Here is a 26,448-nt window from a genome sequence, read left to right as displayed (position 1 = left end):
TTTGTCTCCAGTTGGTTCCCTCATTAAGATCAGGAATTTCATTAATTCTTAACAGTGGGAGTTAATTGCTGAATTGCATGCAGTAAGTTGTATATGGTTAGTAAATTTTTTTTTTAAACACCTAGATGTGGATAGTATCATACTACCAGCACTATTGAGGTTGGTGAAATGGAGGAGGAAAATAATGTAGCAACCGTTTTTAGTTTTCTTAGTGTTCTGGAACAAAAATAATTCAACTGTCAGAGACTTATAAAGTAACTTTTTTTGGTCAGTTTTTGTTGGCTGCAATTTTTGAAAACTGGATTCACCTGAGCTGACATCTACAGCTTGGACTTTAATCTTTTACCTGAAAAGATCAGTAATTGAAGAGTTTTCAGCTAAATTAATCTATAAAGAAAGTTGTTTATCTTTCACCCAGATGGCAAAAGAGGATTGGGAGGATTTTACATTGAAATGGTGAAGAAAGAAGATATTTGGGTAGCTAATTATATTAACTATATAGCCAGTTAAGGAGATATAGCTTGACCATGGTTTTATGTCAGAAAAACAGGGAGATTCTTAAAAATTACTATGAAAAGTTTAGACAGCTCAGTTAAAAAAAGTCCAGAAGACTTGAACTGGCATTTCAAAATAGAGGCTATCTAAATGGGTAATAAACATATGAAAAGATACTCTATGCCATTAGTCATCAGGGAAATGCAATTTTAAACTTCAGTGAGATACTGCTGTACACCTACCAGATGGCTTAAAAAAAAAAAAAAAAAAAAAGACAATACCAAGTGTTGATGAGTAGGTGAAGCAATAGGTAATCTCATACACTGCTGGTAGAAGCTGTAAATTGTGCAAACACTTAGGAAAACAATTTTGCAATATCTGCTAAAGCTGAACAAAGATATCAGATCAAATGAATATTGAAAATTTGAAGATCCCATAAGTATAGGTGTCATAAGTTCATTTATTTTAGTTAAACTCTAGGTTACTGGGAGGCCAACCTATGTTCCCTTGAGAAATGGGAAAATTGCCCAGGAACCAAGAAAGTTTAGAATGTCCTACCTGCAAAGAAAGCTGAAACTGTATACTTAACTCCTGAGTGCTCTTAGTGATAACAAAACTGTTACTCTCCAGTCACCTGCTCCTAGCTACAATTCATGTAGCTTAATTTCATCCTATTATTTCTTCTCTCTATTTTATAGTTCCTAACTTTTGCTCTCCTACCCTATTCTTAGTTTCTGTTTCCTTGCTTTCTCATGACCTTTTTTCTATCTATTGGCTTTTTTTCAGCTTCAATTCTTTCTGCTAACTGCCCTAATACCTTGGCATTTCCCAAAGTAAGAAAGGAATCTGATTGCCTTTTCACAACAAGCTGCTGTGAATTGTTCACTCTCAGCCCAGTTCTAATTAATTTTATAATTATTTGTGTTTAAAGGAAGGTGTAGGATTGGAATTTGTATAAGTATAATGTCTTGAAAATGTATTTTATAATGTATAGTTTACCAGATTTGCAAGTTTTTATGATGCTTATCACATACAACTAACAGGTTAGGTGATAATTCCTAGAGTTTTAATTATTTCTCTATCTTTTGTTAGTGTGCAGTTTGCATGCAAAATGTTTCCCTTTTTTTTCAAAATATTTTAACATTTACTTGTACATATTTGTGGGGTACAGTGTGTTGTTTCAGAACATGCATGTACTGCACAATGATTCACTTGCACTATTGACATATAGGAAGACAGCATAGTTCTGTACTCATTAGTCCACCACTCCCCTCACCCCCATTCATTGTACTCACTACTTCTGTAAGAACTCCTTTTTTTTTTTTTTTAGATTCCGTATATGAGTGATATCATGCGATGCGGTGTTTGTCTTTTTGTGCCTGACTTCACTTAACATGATGGTTTCCATTTCCATCCATGTTGCTGCAAATAATAGGATATCTTTTTTTTTTAATGGTTGAGTAGTATTCCATTGTGTATATATATACCACAGTTTTTTAATGCATTTATCTGTTGATGGACATACAGGTTGACTTTATCTCTTGGCTATTGTAAATAATGTTATGATGATCGTGGGAGTGAGTACAGTTGTCTTTTTGATATATTGATTTCATTTCCTTTGGGTGTATACTCAGCGAGATAGCTGGGTTGTAAGGCAGATCTATTTTTAGTTCTCTGAGGAATCTCCATACTGTTTTCCACAGTGGCTGTACCAGTTTACACTCCCACCAGCAGTGGAGGAGAGTTCTTTTTTCTCTCCATCCTCGCCAGCATTTGTTATTTTTTGTCTTGATAACAGCCATTCTAACTGGAGTGAGATGATATCTCATGGTGGTTTTAATTTGCATTTCCCTGATGATTAGTGATGTTGAACATTTTTTCATGTTCCTGTTTGTATGTCTTCTTTTGAGAAATGTCTGTTCAAGTCCTTTGCCCAATTTTTAATTGGATTATTTGTTTTGTTGTTGTTGAGTCATTTAAATTCCTTATATACTCTGGATATTAGCCCCTTGTCTGACGTGTAGTTTGCAAACACTTTCTCCCATTCTGTAAGTTGTCTTTTCACTTTGTTGACAGTATCCCTTGCTGTGCAGAAGCTTTTTAGTCTAATGTAGTCCATTTATGTATTTTTGCTTTAGTTGCTTGTGCCTTTGTAGTCTCGCGCAATAAAGCGCTGCCCACTCCTATTTCATGTAGTGTTTCCCCTATGTTTTCTTATAGTTGTTTCATAGTTTGGGGTCTTAAATTTAGGTCTTTGATCCATTTCAAGTTGATTTTTGTGTGTGGTGAGAGATAAGGCTCTAGTTTCAATCTTCTGCAAGTGAATATCCAATTTTCCCAGCTCAATTTGTTGAAGAGGCTGTCCTTTCCCCGTTGCATGTTTTTGGCACTTTTGTCAAAAATCAGTTGGCTATAAATGTGCAGGTTTATTTCAGGGCTCTCTATTCAATTCCTTTGGTCAATTTGTCTTTTTTTCTGCTAGTATTATACTGTTTGGGTTACTATACTTTTATAGGATATTTTGAAGTCAGGGAGTATGATGCCACCAACTTTTTGTTCAATATTGCTTTAGCAACATGGGGTCTTTTGTGGTTCTATACAGATTTTAAGATTGTTTTTTTCGTTTCTGTGAAGAATGTCATTAGTATTTTGATTAGGTTTTGTTGAATGTGTAAATTGTTTAGGTAATATAGACATTTTGATGATGTTAATTTTTCTAACCCATGAGCATGTGATATCTTTCCATTTATTTGTGTCCTCTTCAGTTTTTTTCACCAGTATTTTATAGTTTTTATTGTAGAGGTCTTTCACCTCCTTGGTTGAATTTACTCCAAGGTATTTTATTTTTTGGTAGCTATTGTGAATGGGATTACTTTCTGGATTTCTTCTTCAGCTAGTGCACTATTGGTACATAGGAAGGCTATTGATTTTCACCTGTTGATTTTGTATCCTGCAGTACATTACAAAATACACTATACTGAATTCATTTATTAGTTCTAGTAATTTTTTAGTGGGGTCTTTAAGGTTTTCTATGTATAGGATCATGTCATCTGACATAGGGATAGTTTGACTTCCTCCTTTCCTATTTGAATGCCTTTTATTGCTTTCTCTTGCCTTATTGTGCGGGCTAGAACTTCTAGTATGTTGAATAAGAGTGGGGAAAGTGGGAATCCTGTCTTATTCCAGAGCTTAGAGGAAAATTCTCCAATTCTTGTCCATTGCGTATAATATAGCTGTGCGTTACTCATGTATGGCCTTTATTATGTTGAGGAACATTCCTTTTATACCTAATTTGTTGAGTGTTTTTATCAGGGTGTTGGATTTTATCAAATGCTTTTTCTGTGTCTGTTGAAATGATCATATGGTTTCTTTCCTTCATTCTGTTGATGTGATGCATCACATTTATAAACTTATGTATGTTGAACTGTCCTTGTGTCCCTGGGATGAACCCCACTAGACCATGGTGTATGGTCTTTTTAATGTGTTGTTGGATTCTGTTTGCTAGTATTTTGTGGAGGATCTTCACATCCATGTTCAGTAGGGATAGTGGTTTATAGTTTTCTTTTTTAGATTTGTCAAAGTCTCATTACTTGTTAATGGTCTCTTTGTTTTCTAGTTAATGGTCTTTTTAGGTTTTCTAGTTTGTCATGATTCAATTTTGGTAAGTTGTATGTGTCCAGGAATTTATCCATTTCTTCTAGGTTTTTTCATTTGTTTGCATATAGTTGTTCATAGTAGTCTCTTATGATCCTTTGAATTTCTGTGGTATCAGTTGTAATGTGTCCTTTTTCATTTCTGATTTTATTTAGTTGAGTCTTCTCTCTTTTTGTCTTTGTTAGTCTAACTTAAAGGTTTATCAATTTGTTTATCTTTTTTAAAAACCTGTTTGTTTCATCAATCTTTTGTATTTTTTTTAAATCTCTAATTATTTCTGCTCTAATCTTTGCTATTTTTCTCCTTCTACTGATTTGGGGCTTGGTTCTTGTTTATCCTGCTCCTTGAGGTATAACAGTAGGTTGTTTATTTTGAATCTTTCATATTTTTGATGTAGGCATTTATTGCTATAAACTTCCCTCTTAGAATTGCTTTCTTTATATCCCATAGGTTCTGGTATGTGGTGCTTTCATTTTCATTTGTCTCTAGGAATTTTTTAATTTCCTTCTTCATTTGTTCATTGGCCTGTTCGTTATTTAGGAGTATATTGTTTAATTTCTGTGTAGTTGTAAATAGGATACTTGCAGGAAGGAGCAATACTGGGAATTATATATTCCACCATCTTGATGATGTAACTCTGCCATAATATATTTCTTTAGACAAGAACGAGATAAAAAAGGCCAGTAATCTAGAGCTGAATAACTTTCATTTTGTTGTTGTAGAAGATATTAAAGAAAATGAGATATGCTGCAAAATTATTTTTGTACAGTGCCTTATTGTATTATAATTTTCATTTAATCATGAAGAAAGATTTCTGACAGTCACTGGGACAGATGGGATTCTGCTTTTTTCTATTTTTGTGGAAAAGTAACGGTGGGCAGCATGGCTTATGCATATTGACAGCAGTGGAAACTTTTCTAATTTTACTTGTTGAATATATTGGACATTAGCTGAGAAAAAAATATTTCTTAAAAAGTAAAAACACAAAACTCTTCTTTTTCATTAAATATGTTTTTTAGCTAGTAGCCTAAAAAATGTTTTGTGTATGTTGTCTTTATTGCCTTGTAAATATTCTCAACTTTTTTTGATATTGAGGGATGAAAGGCAGCGTTGGGGTAGAAATAAAAATAGGTAGCAAAGAATAGGTAGAATGTCCTACAGTTTAAAATATCCTAGCTGAAAATAATTTTATCATTTTTCAGTCCCATAGAGAGTCTTTGTATGTTGCTTTGCCTCACATGGGGTAACGGAGATGCAAAAAGGATTACTCAAAGCCCATTTCCTCTGAGCAGTGAGACACCCCAAAGGGGTTAATTTCCAGGAACCCAAGAGAGACTCATTCCTCCCCAGGAAATTAACCATGAACTGGGTTTCTGTCTCAGTATTTATTCTCCAAGCCAAAAAGTTACAGAAAAGGAACATAGGTGGAGTTATGGCTAAGTATAGTTTAATACTAGAAGCTGGTAACATCAGTGAAATAACAAAGTGACATTCCATAATACAGTTTGCAAAAGGTTAGGTCGATCCACCAACAAAAGCATGTTCTTAGCAAACATTTTCTTTCCCTACAGCAATTTGTCCAGTATTTTTACATATCAATCGGTAGGTTAACCAAGGACATCTGTCCTTGAGTGAGCAACTTTGCTGTGTTACAGAGACTTTAGCCTGAGGAAAGTTTCCTGTCTTTTGCAAGGTTAACATTTCTATATGTAATTTTAAAAAGTTAGGCTAAACCTGAAACTACAGGGCTTTGGAAACTAGGCCCTGTGAAATACATTTGCTTTATAAATGTTAGTATACTCCACACATGTACTTGACAGACAAGATGAGGTCTATGATAGGAATGCTTATATCACTGGTCAGTTTGTAGCCACTTATTTTTTTCAGTAGTTACCCCTCTGATCTGTTGAGGGATAGAAGGAATAATTAGGTACTTTATTTATATATTTATGTGTGTGTGTGTGTGTGTGTGTGTGTATGTATGTATTTAATTATTTTGGTTTTGGCAACTGGCTGGTAAGGGAATATGAACCCTTGACCTTGATTTTATAAGCATTACTGCTCTAACCAAGTGAGCTCACTGGCCAGTAATTAGGCACTTTAATGTGTTATTATTTAATTTTCACAAAAGCCTTTCAGTGTAGGTGTTATCCCCATTTTACGTACAAGTGAAATTGAATGGATTATGAGAATATTGATCAGTGGTGGTAACATTGTTATTCCAAGAACAACAACCTAAAATGTTTGTAATATCCCCCTTTTCTAGTTCATTTCAGCTTATTTTCATGGCTACATAGTTGAAAAGTAAAAAATAATCAATCCCCTTTAAAAAAAAAAAATCTTCCTCATAGAGTTAAATCTAAGAATTCTTATCAAATCTTTTAAAAATTATCCCTGCAGTTTTATTACAAAAATTTTATTTGCTCCCCCACCCTGTTTTTTTTTTTGAAGTAAATTTGCCTGTTATAAGGGAAAAAATATATAAAAACTACCTTCAATTTTATAACCAGAAAATTATTCTTCATTTTGGTATATTTTCTTCTTTTCCATGTATATTTTCTCCCAAAAACATTATGATAGGGAAAGTATTTGGGTAAGATGGTAGAATAGGAAGCACTAGGAATCTGCCTTCCCACCTAGACAACAATTGCACTGACAGAATCTGTCTCTAGTAACTATTTTGAAATGCTGGAGTCTACCAAAGGCTTGCAAATTCCAGGGGAAGGGTTGGATGGTAAATTACTGTTAATTTTAGTCAACTCTTACCATAGTAGCAGCTACCCATTCCCCAGCCCCAGCCCCAGAGCAGGCAGCTGTGCATGTGTTCCTACATGCACATGGCTTGTAGGGTGAGCACAAAGGGCCCTCCAAATACTGGAGCACTCCAAATACTGGAGATGTGTGCTCTAATTGCTACTTCTGATCATAGAGGTACAGACAAAAAGGCTGGCAAGCATTGTAACAACAATGCAAGACCCTTGCTCTCCAACTGAAGTGATTTCCTGCAGATTTAAACGACCAGCACCCTTTTCTCACCCCCTCATTTTTCTCGTTTTCCCCTTTTGGCAGCCAGACATTAAAGACTAGGACATTCAGAAACAGCTACATATACATGAAGAATTAGAAAGTGACTGTGCATGCCCAAGGAAAGGCACAGGCTCAGAAAAGACCTGAGAAGACCTTATCTTTATCCCTCAGGCTGATCTTTGGTACAGAGACAGCCAACCACAATTTAAAAAACCGAAAAATCAAACAAACAAACAAAAAAACCAGTAACAAAAACCAGCAAGTCCCAAGGAAAAGGGAGAATCTGGTTTCCGGAGTTATCACATTATTAGATTCAGATGTCCAGTTTTCAACAAAAAAACCATAAGACATACAAAGAAACAGGAATGTATGGCCTTTTCAAAGGAAAAAGTAAGTCAACAGTATCTGTCACTGAAAAAGACCTGATAGCTAATCTACTAGACAAAGGCTTTAAAGCAACTGCCTTAGCCATGCTCAAAGAACTAAAGGAAGATGTGGAGAAAGTCAAGAAAACAATATAAGAACAAAATAGAAATATCAATAAAGATATAGAAAAACCTGAAAAGAAACCAAGTAGAAAACTTGAGCTAAAAAGTACACTGACTGAAGTGAAAAATTCACTTGAAGGATTCAGAGGCAGATTTGAACAAACAGAAGAATTAGTGAACTAGAATAGAGGACAATGGGAGATAAACTGAGTCTGAAGAATAGAAAGAAAAAAGATTGAAGAAAAGTGAACAGAGCCTAAGGGATCTATGGGACACCATCAAGCAGACTGACATACACTTTATGAGTGTACCAGAAGGAGAAGAGGAGAAAGGGGGTAGAGAGAATATTCAAAGAAACAATAGCTGAAAACTCCCCAGATTTGATGAATGACATGAATATAAACATCCAAGAAGTACAGTGGACTCTAAGATGACCTCAAAGAGACTCATTCCACAACACATTATAATCAAACTTTCAAAAGACAAAAAGAATTCTGGGCCGGCCCCGTGGTTCACTTGGGAGAGTGTGGTGCTGATAGCACTGAGGCCACGGGTTCAGATCCTGTATAGGGATGGCCAGTGCGCACACTGGCTGAGTGTGGTGCAGATGACACCAAGCCAAGGGTTGCGATCCCCTTACCGGTCAAAAAAAAAAAAAAAGACAGAATTCTAAAAGCATTCAGAGGAAAGTGACTCATCACATAGAAGAGATCCTTAATAAGATGATATATCAGCAAATTTCTCATAAGAAACTTTGGAAGCCAGAATTCAGTGGGCTGATGTATTCAAGGTGCTAAAAGGAAAAAAACTGTCAACCAAGAATCCTTTATCTGTCAAACTGTCCTTCAAAAGTGTGGGAGAAATTAGGACATCCTAGATAAACAGAAGCTGAGGGCGTTTGTTACCACTAGACCTATACTGCAAGAAATTCTTAGAAGAGTCCTGCAAGGCGAAGTGTAAGCACACTAGATAGTAATTTGAAACAATGTGAAGAAATAAAGATCTTAGTAAAGGTAAATACGTGGGCTATTATAAAAGCTAGTATTGTAACAACAATTTGCGATTCCACTTTGTGTTTTCTACATGATTTAAGAGACTAATATATTTTTTTAAATGCAAGTATTAGTCTAAAAGCTAGTCATATTGTAAGTTTGGTTTGTAGCTCCACATTTTGTTTTCGGTATAATATGAGACTAATGCATTTAAAAGAATTATAAGTTTATGTTTGGAAACACAGTGTATAAAAATTTGGTGACATCAACAAGTGAAAGGAGTGGGAATGGAGCTGTAAAGGAACAAAGTTTTTGTATATTATTGACATTAAGCTGGTATAAATTCTAATTAGAGTGTCATAACTTTAGGATATTAAATGTAATCCCCGTGGTAACCACAAAGAAAATAGCTGTAGAAAATACCCAAAAGGGAATAGGAAAGAAATTCAAACATTTCGCTACCAAAAATTAAGTAGACATAGAAGACAGTAATGCAGGAAATGAGGGGCAAAAAAATCTATCAAGCATATAGAAAACAAATAGCAATATGACAGAGGTAAGTTCCTTCCTTATCAGTAATTACCTTAAATGAGTCAAACTCTCCAATCAAAAGACAAAGATTGACAGAATAGATAAAAATACATGATCCAGTTATAAGCTGTCTACAAGGCTTTCACTTTAGATCCAAAGACACAAAGAGATTGAAAGTGTGGCCAAAAATATCCATGCAAGTAGTAACCAAAAGAAAGCAGGGATGGCTATACTAATATTAGAGAAAATAGACTTTAAATCAGAAAAGATTACAAGATACAAAGGAGGATATTATATATTAGTACAAGGTTCACTATAGCAAGAAGATATAACAGTTACAAGCATTTATGGGCCTAATGACAGACTATCAAAATATCTGAAGCAAAAACTGACAAAATTGAAAGGAGAATAGACAGGTCTATAATAATAACTGGAGACTTTAATATCCCCTTCCAATAATGAATAGGACAAGCAGACAAAATTAAGAAATAGAGGATTTAACACAATAACAGACATATACTGGAAATCTAACAGACATGCTCTGAGCACTTTATCCAACAGTAGCATGCACATTCTTCTCAAGTACACATGGGACATTTTGTAAGATAGATCATATGTTAGGACACAAATTAAGTCTCAATAGACTTAAAAAGATGTATATCATATCTTCTCTGACCACAATCAGATGACATTAGAAATCAATAATAGAAGTAAAACTGACAATTTTACAGAATCATGGAAATTAAACATCACATTCTTAAACAATCAGTGGGTTAAAGAAGAAATCACAAAAGAAATTAGAAAATGCATAAAGACTAATGGAAGTGAAGGCACAACATACCGAAACTTTAGGGCATGCAGCAAAAGCAGTGCAAAGGGGTAAACTTATAGCTATAAACACTTATATAAATAAACAAGAAAGATCTCAGATCAACATCCTAACTCTAAAATTTAAGGAACTAGAAAAAGAAGTACAACCTAAACCTAAAGCTAACAGGTGGAAGGAAATAATAAAGATGAGAATTGAGATCAATGAAATAGAGGATAGAAAAACAATGGAGAAATTTATTGAATCTAAAAGTTGGTTCTTTAGAAAGATCAACAAAATTAACAAACCTCCAACAAATGGAATAAGAAAAAAAGAGAGAGTACTCAAATTGCTAGCATCAGAAATGAAAGTGGGGACACTGCTACTTATTGTACAAAAATAAGGATTATAAGAGAGGACTGTGAAAAATTATACACTAACAAATTGGGTAGCCTCGATAAAATGGTCAAATTCCTAGAAACACAGAACCTACCAAGACTAAATCAGAAGGAAAGAGAAAATCTGAATAGACCTGTAACTAGTAAGGAGACTGAATCGATAATTAAAAATCTCCCAATAAAGAAAAGCCCTGGACCTAATGGGTACTTCCTGACTCATTCTGTGAGGCCAGTGTTACCTGATACCAAAGCCAGGCAAAGACACCATGAGGAAACTACAGATCGGTGTCTCTTATGAACATAGATGCAGAAATCTTCAACAAAATACTAGCAAACCAAATTCAGCAGCATATTAAAAGGATTATACACCGTGACCAAGTGGGATTTTTTTCATGGAATGCAGTTATAATTCAACATGCAAAAATCAATCAATGTAATATTAACATTCATTAACAGAATGAAAGGAAAGCAACATAATTTCAATTGATGCAGAAAAGGTTTTGATAAAATCCAATACCCTGTCGTGATGAAAACACTCAGCAAACTAAGAATAGAAGGAAACTGCCTTACCATAATAAAAGCCTTACATGAAAAACTTACAATGAACATCATACTCAGCGGTGAGAGACTGAAAGGTTTTTCTCTGAGATCAGGAACAGGCAAGGATGCCTCTTTCACCATTTCTATTCAACATGGTACTGTAAGTTCTAATTGCCAGAGCAATCAGACAAGAAAAAGAAAAGGCATCCAAATTAGAAATGAAGAAGTAAAATGATCTCTATTTGCAGATGATGTTTTATAGATAGAAAACCCTAAAGATTGCACACACATAACTGTTAGAATTGGTAAGTGAATTCAGCAAATTAGCAGGATATAAAGTCAAAACAAAAAAATCAGTTGCAGTTTTATATAATTGTGACAAACAATCCAAAAAGGAAATTACAAAAACAATTCCATTTACAATAGCATCAAAAACAATAAAATGCTTAGGAATTAACCTAAGCAAAGAAGTGAAAGACTTGTACAATGAAATTTGCAAAACATTACTGAAAGAAGTTAAAGAAGACACAAATAGAAGGAAACACATTCCATGTGTTGGGAAGACTTAGTATTGTTAAAATGTCTGTGCTACTCAAAGTGATTTACATATTCAGTGCAATGCTTATCAAATTCCCAGTGACTTTTTTTTTGTCAGAAATAGAAAAAGCCATTCTAAAATTCACATGGAATTTCAAGGGACCCCCTAATAGCCAAAACAATCTTGAAAAGGGAGAACAAAGCTGAAAGACTTATACTTCCTGATTTCAAAACTTACTTCCAAGCTATGATAATCAAAACACTATGGTACTGTTGTAAAGACAGACATATAGACCAATGAAATGGAGTAGAGACCCAGAAATAAACCCTCACATACATGGTGAAATGATTTGGGGCAAGGGTGCCAAGACCATACAATGGGGAAAGGACAGTGTTTTCAAAAAATGGTGTTGCAAAAACTGGATATCTCCATGCAAAAGAATTAAGTTGGACACTTACCTCACACCTTATACAAAAGTTAACTGAAAATGGACCAAAAACCTTATGTAAGACCTAAAACAATACAACTTTTATAAGAAAACACAGGGCCAAAGCTTCACAACATTGGATTTGGAGTTGATTTCTTGGATGCAACACCAAAACCTCAAGCAACAAAAGAGAAACATAGACAAATTGGACTTTATGTAAATTAGAAATTTGCTACTATCAACAAAACAAAATACCAGGTGTCAGCAAGGCTATGGAGACATTGGAACCCTTTGCACTATTGATGAGAACATAAAACAGTACACCTAATGTGAAAAATAGTATGGTGGTTCCTCAAAAAATTAAAACTAGAATTGCCATATGACCCAGCAATTCAACTTCTAGGTTAATACCCAAAAGAATTGAAAGAGAGGGGTCTTGAAGAGTTATTTGAACACTCATGTTTATAGCAGCATTATTCACAATGGATAAAATATAGAAGCAATCCAAGCATACATCGATACATGAAGGAATAAGTAAAATAGGGTATATCCATACAATGAGACATTACTGAGTCTTACAAAAGAAGAAAATTCTGCAATATGCTACAATGTAGATGAACCTTAAAGACATTATGCTAAGTGAAATAAGCTAGTCACAAAAAGACAAATGCTATATGATTTCAATTATGTTAGGTTCATAGAGTAGTCAAATTCATAGAGACAGAAAATAGAAAGGTAGTTGCCAGGGACTGCGAGAAGAGAGAAATGGGGAGTTATTTGATGGGTGTATAGTTTCAATTTTGCAAGGTAAAAAAGTTCTGAGATTGGTTTCACAACAGTATGAATATACTTCACATTACTAAACTGTACACTCAGAAATGGTTAAGGTGGTTTCACTATTTCAAAACAGGTACTATCTCCTTACAGCAAATACATGTTAACAAAAGACTCCATTAAAGTAATGCTGATGCAATGTATTTTAAATAATGGATAGTAAATGAATATAGAGGCTGATATTTAGTGTAATTGTATTTCTGTCTCCAACAAGACCTTATAAACAATGAATAGACTTGATCCTAGGAGAAATAGGGAACCCAAACAGGATTTAAAATAAGAAGTGAAAGAGGTTTTTTTTGTAAAGAACTACTCTAATTGCAGTAGGGAGAAAGGATTTCAAGGAGGATAAGACTGAAAGCAATTAGAAAGCTGGTGAAATAATCCAAATGAAACACTCAGTGACCAGAGCTAGAGAACTGGGAAAACAGAAACAGATTTGAGAGAAGTAGAAGCAAAGTTTTTGGATATTGAGGCAGCATAGCATAATAATTAATATCGTAGGCATTTGAAACTGGAATTGAATCCCAGGTCCCTTACTTATTAATTGTGGAACTCTGAAGACATTACATAAAATCACCTATAAAGTGGATATAATGATAGTACCCATCTCACATAGGCTATTAAAAGTATTAAATGAAATAATATACTTAGAGCAGTTAGCATCATGCCTGACACAAAGTACCCTGAGTATTAGCCTTTACTGTTGTGTTGTTGTTGTTGTTATAATTTATTATCCAAGGTGGCTCTCTGGAATTAATATATAAAGTGTCCATTTTAAATCATTCACTATTTCATTAGTCCTCCTCTCATAGCAAAACAAAAAAGATTTCCATTATCTCTTAGTAATTTGTTTATAATGCTAGGGTAGAAAATTTTTTATGAGACTTCCCTTATACAGCCTCATTCAATTTATCTAGTTGTTTCTTACTTCTATTTTAATGTCACTAAGAAAAAGACAATTAGATCTCTAGACTCTCTCAAAGGTAGGATAAAAAAAGAAAATTTCAGTGTCAAAGTAGGTTTATTTAGAGTCACTTTTTGTGTCATAGATTGGGTTCTTAAACAGCTTTTGGTATAAAGGAAGTACTTGGTAGCTTTCTGACAAGCCTACTTTAATAAAAATCCCTCTCCCCATAGATGTAGGGATATATTATAGAAGCAAAAGTTCTAAATTATAAGTGCAAGAAAGGAATGTCTGAAATCATGGAGGGAGTGCAGACAGCTGTTGTGGCTCTCTACTTCTATAGAACCATATTTGGGCAGTTTTTAGTACTTTGGATGGTGATAGGCAATGTCTTATTGTCTTCTGCCCCCCTTAGTATTCTTTTAACACTTAGCTTTCTGGCCCTGACTTAGGTGGGTCTTTGCTTCAGACACTGGAACTCTAGGGTGTGTGATAAGGCCTGGTTAACCCTTCCAGCCTTATCTCAGTACAACACTTTGCCTATTCGGATATTTCTATAAAGGAAAAGTTATCTCATGCTCTAGTTTAGTAGAAGGTAATGCAAAAATGAATAACCAAGTCCCGTAAATAACCTTCAAACAAGATTTTATATTTGGTATTGGTTTTTAAATTACGATACAGGAATGATTACGATTTGAAAAAAAATTCTATCTAGGTAGTTCATGGGCTAATTTTAGAAATATTCTGACTTCCACATGATTTGAAAAAAGTATACTGAGGTTATGCAAATATTCTACTCAGTGAAGTTAATTGTATTACCCCGGGGTTTTAGACAGAATATGATATTTACAATTCTCTTTAATACAATTTTTAAAAATATGTTTAAAATTTTGGGGGGGCTGGCCAGTTAGCTCAGTTAATTAGAGTGCAGCCTTTTAACACCAAGGTCATGGGTTCAGATCTCCACACCCACCAGCTGCCAAAAAAAATTTTTTTTTTTGGATTCCTAAGTGCTTCAATCTCTGGAAATCTCTTTTCATCTGAAAAGTTTGCTTTTCTCGATAAATTATACATTATGTTATCTCTCTCCAATTGGTTCAGCAAGGGATTGTCTTACATTTGTTCTCCACTGTATACAAGGGTACTTCAAAAAGTTCATGGAGAGATTCGTATTTTAATTCTATTTTTCCATTACTATTTGAAGTACCTCAGATGTACCTTTTTTTTGCCTAAATTTTGCTTTGTTTGTTTTTGGCAGCTGACCAGTACAGTGATTGAACCCTGGACCTTGGTGTTATCAGCACCATGTTCTTTTTTTTTTTTTTTTCTTTTTCGTGACCGGCACTCAGCCAGTGAGTGCACCGGCCATTCCTATATAGGATCCGAACCCGCGGCCGCTGGGAGCGTCGCCGCGCTCCAAGCGCCGCACCCTCCCTAGTGCGCCACAGGCTCGGCCCATCAGCACCATGTTCTAACCAACTGAGCTAACCACTAAGTTTTGGTATTTAGGTTTAGTATAAAGAAATATAGTTCTACACCAGCCATATCTTTTTAAAGATAATAAAATTAAGCCCAAAGAAGGTAAATAACTAACTCGTCTAATTGTCTAGTTGTTATAACTATATAAGAACCTGACTTCTCACTCATATCTTTGTGTTTTTTTCTACTACAGAGGCTATTACTTTTCTAGAAGATCCATAGGTATTCAAAAGGCTAAATACATTTTAATTTTGAGGAGCATGAAATTGTCATGCCAAATTTTTATATCTCAAATAATAAACTGACCTGGACAAGAATAAAATTGTTGCCATTGCAACTTACTATATTTTAAATTACAGTTGTATTGATTAAATTGCTCTCTTGGATGTAGTGTTTTGCTTCTCACATGGTTTGCTACAAAGTAATAATATCAAAGATAGATGTATGGATGCTCACAACACAGTAAGCTTATTTGATTTTATTATGGGTTGCAGAATTTCTGTTTCAGGAAAATGTTTTATTGTTCTTATGTTAATATTTTTTCTTATTTGTATTTTCTCTCTTTCCATAATTAAAATGTAGAGAGACAGTGTAGTTTGGGGAGGGGGAGGTGAGGGAGAGGAACTATGCCACTCATAACTAGGTAGTTTTTGACACCGTGAGGAAGTTACTTCATTTCTGTCTCAGTTTCTTTGCTGTGCTCCTTGCTAGAGTTAGTAGGAAAAAGAATAAGTTTTTCAAAATGTGCTATTAAAAACAACCTTTTTGCTGTTTTTTTTACTACTTCTTTTGGAATATAGATGGACTAATGAACAGACTGTGCAGAATGATAATATATAGGTGTATCTCCCACATTATCAAACAAAGCTATCAAATTTAGTTGACTTTACGGGAATTTTCTTTTCATATCAGTTTTTAGGCATTTGTAGTGTTTTTTAAATTCATGACTTTGAATTATATGATTAATTTGTAATGCTTTTAAATGTTCTTAAAAAGTCAAAGTACAGAGGGTAAAGTGTATGTAAAGGAATTAGTCTAAAGGTTACTCTTGTACTTTGGCCTATAGTAACCTTTGTATCAGCTTTCCAAGTATGCTGCTATTTGAAAAATGTTACTAACCCCCTCTAGTGGCCAAGAGTTTGCCTTTTTTTTTTTTTTTTTTTTTTTTTAAGTAAAAAGGAGTATTTTAATATCACAAAAGTGTGGTCTTATTACTGTGGTAATCAGAAGTAAACCTTGTTCTATGTGGGATATGTTTAGTAAGTGTTTCATTGAACCAAAATGGCATTTTATATTCATACAAAACATATGTTCAGGAATACTGCTTAAATTTGAGAAAGAAGAATTTTTTTGCAAAGCAGTTTGTATGTGGCAATTTTCAACATATCTTAAAACAGATATGTTGGAAGGGGAGAATATGCCCATAGTAACTGTACTTGAATTTCAAGTTATTAATTTTAGGCAGAATTTGGTGTTTTCAAAATACTGTATTGGTAATTAGAGGATGTGAATGAGTTTAATTTCTTTTTCTTGTGGAAGAATGAGTGGGATCCAGGAAAAAGGTAGCTTGCCTTTAAAGTATTTTCCTCAAAATCATAGGAGACATTTTGAAAGCATGTTACAATTTTTAAAAATATTTAACAGTGTATCAGTTGTGACTATAAAGTAATTTCTTCTCATCTCCATCCTTATTTCCCTCACCCCACTCCACCCTCAGAAAGCAGATCTGATAAATTCAAAACAGGTATAGCTGCTTTCAAAGTGGACAACTTGGGAAGCTAAGATAGATGTGTCAGCAGCATTGCCACTTTTCAGAATAGTTTGATAACTTGGCTTTTAGAATGATTTTTGGTCCCTATGACGTGGTTTTTTCAATATTGATACCTTTAATGATAGATCTGATTTTTGAGATAAATTTGAATCTAATTTAGAGCTGTGTCAAGTGAAGAAGAGGAGCAAACAATTTAAGCTATTCCTTTAAAGTAATGAGACTGTTCTTTAATTTTTATTCTGCAACTACCAAAAATGATTTGAGATATTTCCATTTTGTGTCACAAAATTACTCTAAATGTTGTGATGATAGAACTATCAGAAATTTTATGCAATGGCAGCATCACTAGCACAATTATAAACATTTTCAGAATGATTAATTTTTAAACAATGAAGATTCATTTGTATGTGTATTTGTTAAAAACTCAAATTATTTATATGTATAGTTATTGCAGTTACTGATGTAGAGTGATGAATATTACTTAAATGAATAAGAATGGAATTGGGATTCATGAATATACTATGTTTTCATTTTCCTTGGAATGATTTCTATAATTTATAATGGAATTTATTCAAGTGAAGCTTTATGATTACACTATACCATCAGCCTCCACATTCATTTATTATCTGTTACTTAAAATGTGCTGCATCAATGTTGCTGTAATGGAGTCTTTTTTTTATCATATCTTTCTTGTAAGATGATGCTACCTGTTTTGAAATAGTGGAAATGGAGGAAATAGATAATGATATAAAAAATTGTATAGTGATGAAACCTGTAGTAAAGCTTTTAATGTTTATATTTTGTTTCAAGATCTTAAAAAAGAATCAGGTTTTGACTTATTCTGTTTAAAACTCAGTGATATGAGCGAGTGTATGCAAGTAAATGGAGAGGGTAGATTTATTTGGATGTAAATTTCAAATTGTTGGGTTTTGAATATTTTTCATATAAATGTCCAAATCTGGTTTGTTAATATTATAGAATTTGGATTGTAAATTGTAGGGATGGTATTACATTTGAACGGGCAATTCATAATAATTTCTGTTTAGAAATTGATCACACACAGGTGTCTGAGCTAAGTAACTTCTGAAATTATATTTTTCGTCTACAACACAGAGATTCTTCCTATTTTTAATTGCAGTCCTCTTTATTTAAATCTAATGAAAAACTTTACCAAACCAGTACAATTAAAATGTAGAAATGCTACACTTACAAAGTTAGCATTTTTGTCAAAAAAGAGAGAAGAAACTGAGCCATTTTGTTAAAGCACTTAGCATAATACCTTTTCTGTAAGTCTCAGCATTAGATAAGTCATGTTTTTTGTGAAATATATGTTTGCTTTAATTAGAATTCCCTTTTGGTATGATTGTCAAAGATTGAAACAAGCTTACTTTTTTTCTTTATCTGGCCGATCTGGTCTGATATTTATGAGCAGCCTCCCTGGGGCATATCCCTATTTTGCGCTGCCTCAATTCTTCCATGATAGAGAAATCTTTCTGGGATGCAGAAGGTCATAGATCCCCTGGAGATCTGCCAGAGCCTGTGCACCAGGCAGGACAGGAGAAGGAGCAGAGGTGGGCCATTAGGAGCTCACACCTGGGACAGGAGGAAGGAGAAGGTCGAGGGCGCCCACATCTTTCTCTGGCAGAGATGCCTGTGCACTTTGGCACGTCCCTTCTCTTGGTAGTAAAGCCCTATTATGTTCCATTTCTCTGTACCTCTCTTCCTTTCCTTTTGCCAGTCCCGTGAAAGAGTATTCTTTCATGGACTAAGAACCTGTTTCTGCACCAGGTAACAATTCCATATTGAAGAGATAATAGAACGCAAAGGAAGATTTTTGGAATGTTGCCTTAGTTCTTTAGGTTTAGATAGGATTAGGTCCTTTGCAACCTAAAATGAACTTAAGGTTAATGAATTTAGTTATTTGGTTTTTAAATCTAACCTCAATCAGAGGTCTTTTCCTTTTCTTCTTGGTTTTGATCATAATCTTTGCCTCTTGTAGGTTTTTTTTTTTTTTGGCAGCTTGCTGGTATGGGGATCAGAAACTTTGACACTGGTATTATAACACTGCATTCTAACCAACTTAGCTAACTGGCCAGCCCCTCCTCTCTTCTTTTTAAATTTCCTTTCTAACTTTTTCTAAAAATCCTAGCTTGTTCTTTTGATTTGGTACTATTCCAGAAGCTCTGAGTTCCTGGAATATTAAACTGAAGATAAATGAAGTGATACTGAACTAGAAAAGAGTTTTTAACTAGTGTTAATATCATTTATATCAAAACGAGAACATAAAAATTGTATTTACTAATTAAATCAGTATAAAAGCTAAGTGTGTTTATACCTAAAAGAATATTTTCCAATTAGAATTATGTCATAGGTAAACCAACAGCTATATAGGAAAAGTAATAGATTTTTAGGAGTTGGAGCACTCCTGAATATAAAATGTCAATGGAAATATTTTCTATAATACATTGTATGTAATTTTAATGTTTCCTAATATTAATTTTGAAAATCAAGTAACCTAAATTAATTTCTAATTTTTGCTACAGTTTGGTACCAAAGGAATTATATTTTACCTCTTAAGTTTAGTGACTAATTAAAAGTATGTACAATATAGCTTTTTGTTCCTTTGTTTTTAACTGATGTCTAAGTATTAAAGAAATTTAATGTTTGAGAAGCTAGAGTTTCCCCCATTCAAATGAAGGAAAGCTGTTAAGTATAAATACCTACCTAAAACCATAATAGATGTGATATGATACCATTAAATGATGTAATACAGATGCCTGATTTTTCCACAAACGCGTATTGATTCACTGTTCTTTTTAAAAGTACAGTACAGCATAATCAGAGATCCAAAATACTTTGTTTCAGGTACTGGGAAGTTACTTTTTTCAGATATCCAATTATTTTGTATTATTAGTATTGCATTTGTATTAGGGAGGGTGTAATTTAAAATTGATGTTCTGAAGAGTACCCATCCCATCAATATGAGATAAAAGTAGTAGGGTAGTTCAAAAAGCTCATGGAAAAATGGAATAAAAAGGTAATATGAATCCTTCCTTTAACTTTTTGAAGAGCCCTGGTATTATCACAGTGCTGAGTCCAACTATACCCCGACATCCAAGAGGTCAACTGTCTTTTACAACTTGATGACTTTAACAGACTGGCAAAACTGGGAACTTTCTTTGTGCCATGAACTGTCAAGGTAGCTGCAAAAATGAAAAAGTTACAATCTGCTTCCAGAAAGATCCAGGTTCAGTAGTAATTACAAAATGTAAACTATTATATTTGAGTGGTAAAAGCTGTAATTATGATGTGTTAAGAATGGTTGCAAATATATGCACAAACTGCCTGTATAGTAGGAAAAGCTTCATTGAGGCAATAATATTTGAGCTGTGTCAGGATAAGTGATTCATCTATAAAGAAATAATACTGAAAGTTTTTGTATTATTATTTTTTTTGGCCTTGTCCTGTCCATTTTTTCAAAAATGCGGTAAAATATACATAACATAAAGTTTACCACTTTTATCATTTTTAAGTGTACAGTTCTTTGGCCTTAAGTACATTCACACTATTGTTTAGCCATTACCACCATCCATCACCAGAACTTTTTCATCTTCCCTAACTGAAACTCTGTACCCATTAAATACTAACTCCTCATTCTTCCTCCCCCAACACCTGGAAACCACTATTCTACTTTGTGTTGCTATGAATTTGACTACTTTCAGTAGTTTTCCTATAGTTAAAAACTCTTTTAGCCCACTAGCCCAGCATGTAGTAGCTATTAAATAAATTTCTATATTAAATGGCAATTAGTAATTGAAAGGCATTGCTCATGCCAATGGATTAACTATATTTCTTGTATGAACTCATACTACTAATTATTGTTATAATAACTTTGTTAATTCATAGGGAATCTTTTGTTTTCTCGTGTTTTTTATTTAAATTATTTTTCGTGTTGTTTATTTTCTTTTTAGACTGAATCTGGATATGGATCTGAATCCAGCTTGCGTCGGCATGGCTCAATGGTGTCACTGGTGTCTGGAGCAAGTGGCTATTCTGCAACATCCACCTCTTCATTCAAGGTTTGTGATTACGAATGCTTTTCATTAAGGCAATATAAGTTGAGTTTACTGTTAGATGTTGTGATCAAAACTTATTTGATAGTTTTTTGAACTTTTCTACAGTGTAACTTATTTGAGATTGTTATAGAATAACTTTTTAAAGGGTAAAATTATGGCTCCTACAAATATAAAATGAACACATGTTAAAGATTCTATTTCATTCATTTATTAATGAGGTAAGATGTAAACTTAAAAGTTGGTTTAATGGAGAATCTGAAGAATACTGAAATGAATTTGCTAATATATGCAAAACTAGTCAGTATCCACAAATTAATAATCAATGCCTCTGCAAAGTTCATTTGCATCTTTATGAAAGAGACTCATTTGTATTACTCCATTTTCTACTAAAAGAGTTGTAAAATAGCTCAAATATAATGAAAGGCAAAAACTTCTATCTGATCAGGTAACACCCTCCCCGGAGGGTCCCATAGATGATACTGCTTTGAAAGGACACCCAGTAAATATTTTTGCCCATTTCAAAGTCTTACAATTTTCCCTCACAATGTCTAATCTGAAAGTATTAAATGTTATATTAGCAAATTGTCAGGCATTATTTCTTCTTTACTTCCTACAGGGTTATCACTGTCAAGACACTAGATTACTCATTTTCAAGCCTATTCCTAGGAGTATTACATTGAACTAGACAGCTCTTCTTATCCCATGCCCTCAGTGATAAATTGCAGAACTTAAAAGATGATGGAATAGCATAAGATCAAAAGTCTAGTTTTGTTTCACTTGAGTTACATCCTCCCTTTTTGTGTTTTGCAGAAAGGCCACAGTTTACGTGAGAAATTGGCTGAAATGGAAACCTTTAGAGACATTCTATGTAGACAAGTTGATACTCTACAGAAATACTTTGATGCCTGTGCTGATGCTGTCTCCAAGGATGAACTTCAAAGGGATAAAGGTTAATTAGGCTATTACCACTATTTTTACTTTGAGAATGAATGGATTTAAAGCCTCTTGATCTTAAAGGGTAATGTCTTTAAGTGATAAGGGTAATTATAGTCACTTCTGCTGCAAACTCCCAATGTAACAGATTTCAGTGTCCATGTGACTTAGATATTTGAATAACACATACTAATTCATTTCTGATCATCCATACCAGATGCCATTGAAGACTTTTAAATGATGCTCTTTATTCCATTTTTAAAGGCGTCTGTTATCTTGTTAATATGGAGTATTTCACATTGTTATGTCTAATAAATTTACCCCATGATCACCCTTAGAGGACACAAACATATATCCTCCACATCTGGAATCAATCAGTTGATCTCTTTCTCCCTCTTCTTCTTTCTCCCTCTTGTCCCTTTTTCTTTTCATCTCCTTTTTTTCTCTTTATCTTTCTCTTTTTCAGTCTTAGTTCCCTCCCTCCCTTTGCCCTTTTTCTCATAGAAGAAATCAATAATGGAGCTATATATATACATTTAAAAATGATTTCTAGTGAGTTTTTATTTAAAAGAAAGAAGATATGATCTTCAATTAACTTTTAACGTAAAGTTTAAAGTTACTTTTCCTTTGTTAGTACTGAAGATACTGCTACTTCAGTATCTGTTCTTCAATTTTTGTCTTAGTTTACTGTAAAGGCAATAATGAACTACTTTAGCAGTATTATTAAATGTTATTAAGGTCATTCCCAGTATTAACTAGATTGCTTGGCATGATTTCATTTCTTGGTCTTATTAAATGGGTTTGATCTGAGTTCAAATTCTTTTTGTCTTCCCTGTTCTTCATTTCCTGTTTCTGTCTTCTTTTGGATTACATACTTTTTTATAATTTCGATTTATCTCTTTTATTGACTTCTTAGCTCTAACTCTTTGTTTTGTTACTTCCATGGCTACTTTTAGATTTACAGTTTGTGTATTTAATTTATCAGTTTACAGTCAAGTAATAATATATCATTTCATGTACAGTATCAGAACCTTCTAATAATGTATTTCAATCTCTCCCCACTGCTGAGGCAAGACTCCTCTGAGTTCTCCAACCAATTCCTTGTGAATTATGAGGTTTTCTGGTCTGCATTGTGGGAACAGCTACTTTTTCCTGCCCCTGTGTAAGCTTTGGATACTGTTCCCTAGAATCCTTTTGGAAGGTTCTTTCCCTGACGTCTGTAATTCCTTTACCTGCATGTGTTGTCAGTACTCTGCTGAATATCAAGGGGAACCTTCTGCCAATCTCCAGCATTGTCTCTGTAGAACTCTCTCCTCTTCAGTATTTTGCCTGTGAACTCTAGTTGCCTTTTTCCTCTTTGGACTCTGTGTTTCATCTCCTCATCTCATAGATTCTACCAGGCACTTCCTGGGTTTTCACTCCTTACCGTACAGCTTGGAAACTCCCAAGGCAGCCCACTAGAGCAGTCAAAGAGCTCACCTCATTTGTTTCCCGACTCTCAGGGCTCATTGTCCTTTGTTGCCTGATATCCAATGTCTGGAAAATCATTATTTCATGTATTTGTTCATTTTTTTAGTTTCATGCTAGAGGGTTAATTATTCCATTCTTGTTATTCCATCTTGACCAGAAGCACAAATTCATATTCTTCTTAAGTACTTAATTTTACCTAAATTAAGTAGTCTTGAAGTTCTTTATATTTAGTACACTTTAAGTTTTTGGTTCTCTAACATTTGATTATTTTTCTCTAAAAGTAAAGGCAGTCAGACTTCTATTTCCCATTTATTTTTTTTAAAAAGTATACCTTTTGTCAAACATTGCACATTACTTTTTTTTGCTTATAAATGGCCCTTTAAACAAAAATGGGATACATGCAGAATTGGATTCATTGTTTATCTTTAAATGATCCACACCAATAGTGTTTGAAGGATAAAAGTGATGATGGAAGAGGTAGAAGTTGTGATAAAGTGATAACCAGGTTGTGTAGAAGATTTGAAAAGTAATTTTAGCGATTACTCTGAATCCTTTCTGTTATGTTTAAATAAACAGCAACAGTGTAGACTAATGTATTAGTTGGCTAGGGCTGCCATAACAAAATACCACAGACTGGGTGACTTAAACAATGAATTTATTTTCTCACAGTTCTGAGATTAAGGTGCTAGCAGGGTTCATTTCTTCTGAAGGCCTTGGGAGAGAGATCTGTTCCAGGCCTCTCTCCTTGGCATACAGATGGCTGTCTTCTCCCTGTGTCTTCACATCATCTTCCCTCTGTGAATCTTTGTATCCAAATTTCCTTTTTTTAGTGGATACCAGTCATATTGGATTAGGGCTCACCATAATGACCTCATTTTAATTTATCTTTTTACATACCCTGTCTCCAAATACAGTCACATTCTGAGGTACTGGGTGTTAGGACTTCAACATAGGATTTAGGGGAGCAGACACAATTTAGTTCATAACAACTGATTTCCCTATAAATGCTGTTTAAGAAATCCTGATGTTTTTAAGAATACATGCTGGGTAAAGGTCAAGAGCATGAGCCCTAGTTTCCTACTTTGGTAGATCAGAGTTGCTGATCTTAGTCTACCAAAACTAAGTCTATGACTAAAAGAATTTTAGGAATCATTGTTCATCATTTTGTGGGTCATTGAAATAATAATCCCAACTTCTTCTTTTATTTATTTTAGGTGTTCAGAGTTTTCATATAAAGTGTTTTATCAGAATTGCTAGTAAGTCAGTCTTACCTGACCTCCCACCACTGTGACTCCCATACACACTTCAGTAAGCTTTAATTAACCTTTTAGATCTAGATACTCTGGGGATTACAGAAGCAGAGGACATTACTTCTTACCTAAATATATTGTTTGATTTTAAAAACAAGATATATATACCACATTAAAAGTAAAGGTTCTTCTAATCTTACTCTTCTATTCATTATTAATTTAATGACTTGAAGTATATTACTTAACATTTCTCAACATCTGTTTCCTCAACTGTAAAATGGATATTATACCCAGCACCTGTGGTTGTGAGAATTAAATGAGGACATGTATGTTAACACTGTGTTTAACAACAAAAACTCAATAAATAATAGCTACTATTATTCATGTGGTTAATTTGGGTTGTTGCAGGGGTAGGGGAAGCAGGAATGCACAAGATCCAAAGATAAGATTTAACAAAATATATTTGAATGATGTAAGGGAGGCCAATGTGATTGGGATGGAGGATTTGTATTAGGACGGTGGTTTCAAACCATGTCCAATATCCCTGAGAGTTCCTTAATGGTGCCTCAAGTGTGCAAAAGGAGTTATTTGTTAGGAAGGAAAGGGGCAAAGGCCCCTCTTTTAGCTAGGATAGCTCTTGTTTTCATCAGTTTTATATATTGAATATTGGGCTTAAAAAAAAAAATTGAAAATCCCTGTTTGGTGCTAGTAGGCTATTAGGTGGAGAATATTGAATATAAGAGCAGTTGGGATTTAATCTAAAAATTGATTTAACTTTTACATTGGTAATTTGGAAAGTTAGTTACTGATTAGGCAAGGACACAAGTTGAAATTAATATTTTTAAAAGATGAATCATTGTAGATGATTGTAACATGGATTGGAATGGTGAGATATTTAAGATAGAAGAAAATCATGTAGTAAACCATTGTAGTAATCTATGCATCAGTAAATGAGCCTCTGGACCAAGCATGAAGAATAGAGAGGAAACGCAATAAAGGAAAGTCACCATGATTAATTTTTATACTGTTTTATAGTATAAAAATGTACTGTGTGCTATGTTAAATACATTAATTATCTGATATAATTTTACAATAGGCTTATTATGTAGATGTTAGTATTAAACCCTTTTTGCAGGAGAGAACTGCATAGAAAGAAGCTAAGTTAGCAGTGTTTGCACAGCTGGTCTGTTTATGGAGCTACTTTTAGGTATTTTGAGTTTTAGTAGTAGACATTTCTTTGGAGGAATTCTAGCAGAGTTATGAGGCTGGTGCTAATGTAAGAAGTCATTAGTATAAAAAAATAGTTGAAGTCAAAGCAGTAGATAAATTCCCCTGGAGTGAAAGAACAAATATCTGAGGAAGGAGACTTGACAGGACTCCCATAGCTAAAGAACAAAAGGAAATCTGATTTTTAAAACAAATATAAAATAGAGACATGGTTAAAAAGATGGGAGATTCATCAAAAGTGTTCAAAGTTGGCAAATAGGAATTTCAGTGGAAGCATATTGTTAGAATAAATATGAGAGTCAAAAAGTTCATGGAAATATTTGTTTTATCTTTTAATTCTATTTTTCCACAAACTTTTTGAAGTCCCTCATAAAATCTGGAACAAACATAATGAAATATATGTTGCTGTAGGAAAATGTGCATAAAGGTAGAAGTGAGGGATGGGTGGTAAGCTGCATTAATTTTTTATTGATAAGGTGCAAAAAAAAAAAAAGTGGGGAAATTCGAAAAGACCCTGGGAAGTGAGGTAAGGATCTTAAAAGGTACTTGAAGTTTGTATTTGTGTCATTATGCCAGAGAACTAATTTAGGGATAGTTGCATTG

At 33.9% G+C, this 26,448-nt stretch overlaps 1 protein-coding gene across 1 annotated transcript in view; it reads left to right on the top strand.

Annotated features, from left to right (window-relative positions):
• CERT1 (ceramide transporter 1) overlaps positions 1–26,448 on the top strand; it is a 148,072-nt gene that overhangs the window by 74,014 nt on the left and 47,610 nt on the right. The window contains exons 4-5 of the mRNA XM_063085112.1: positions 20,861–20,968; positions 21,776–21,914. Coding sequence (XP_062941182.1) covers positions 20,861–20,968; positions 21,776–21,914 — 247 coding nt within the window. The remainder of the gene's footprint in view (positions 1–20,860; positions 20,969–21,775; positions 21,915–26,448) is intronic.

The sequence above is a fragment of the Cynocephalus volans genome, chromosome 2 (genome assembly GCF_027409185.1).
Source record: "Cynocephalus volans isolate mCynVol1 chromosome 2, mCynVol1.pri, whole genome shotgun sequence".
Taxonomy (NCBI): domain Eukaryota; kingdom Metazoa; phylum Chordata; class Mammalia; order Dermoptera; family Cynocephalidae; genus Cynocephalus; species Cynocephalus volans.
This window is presented reverse-complemented; position numbering and strand designations above follow the sequence as displayed.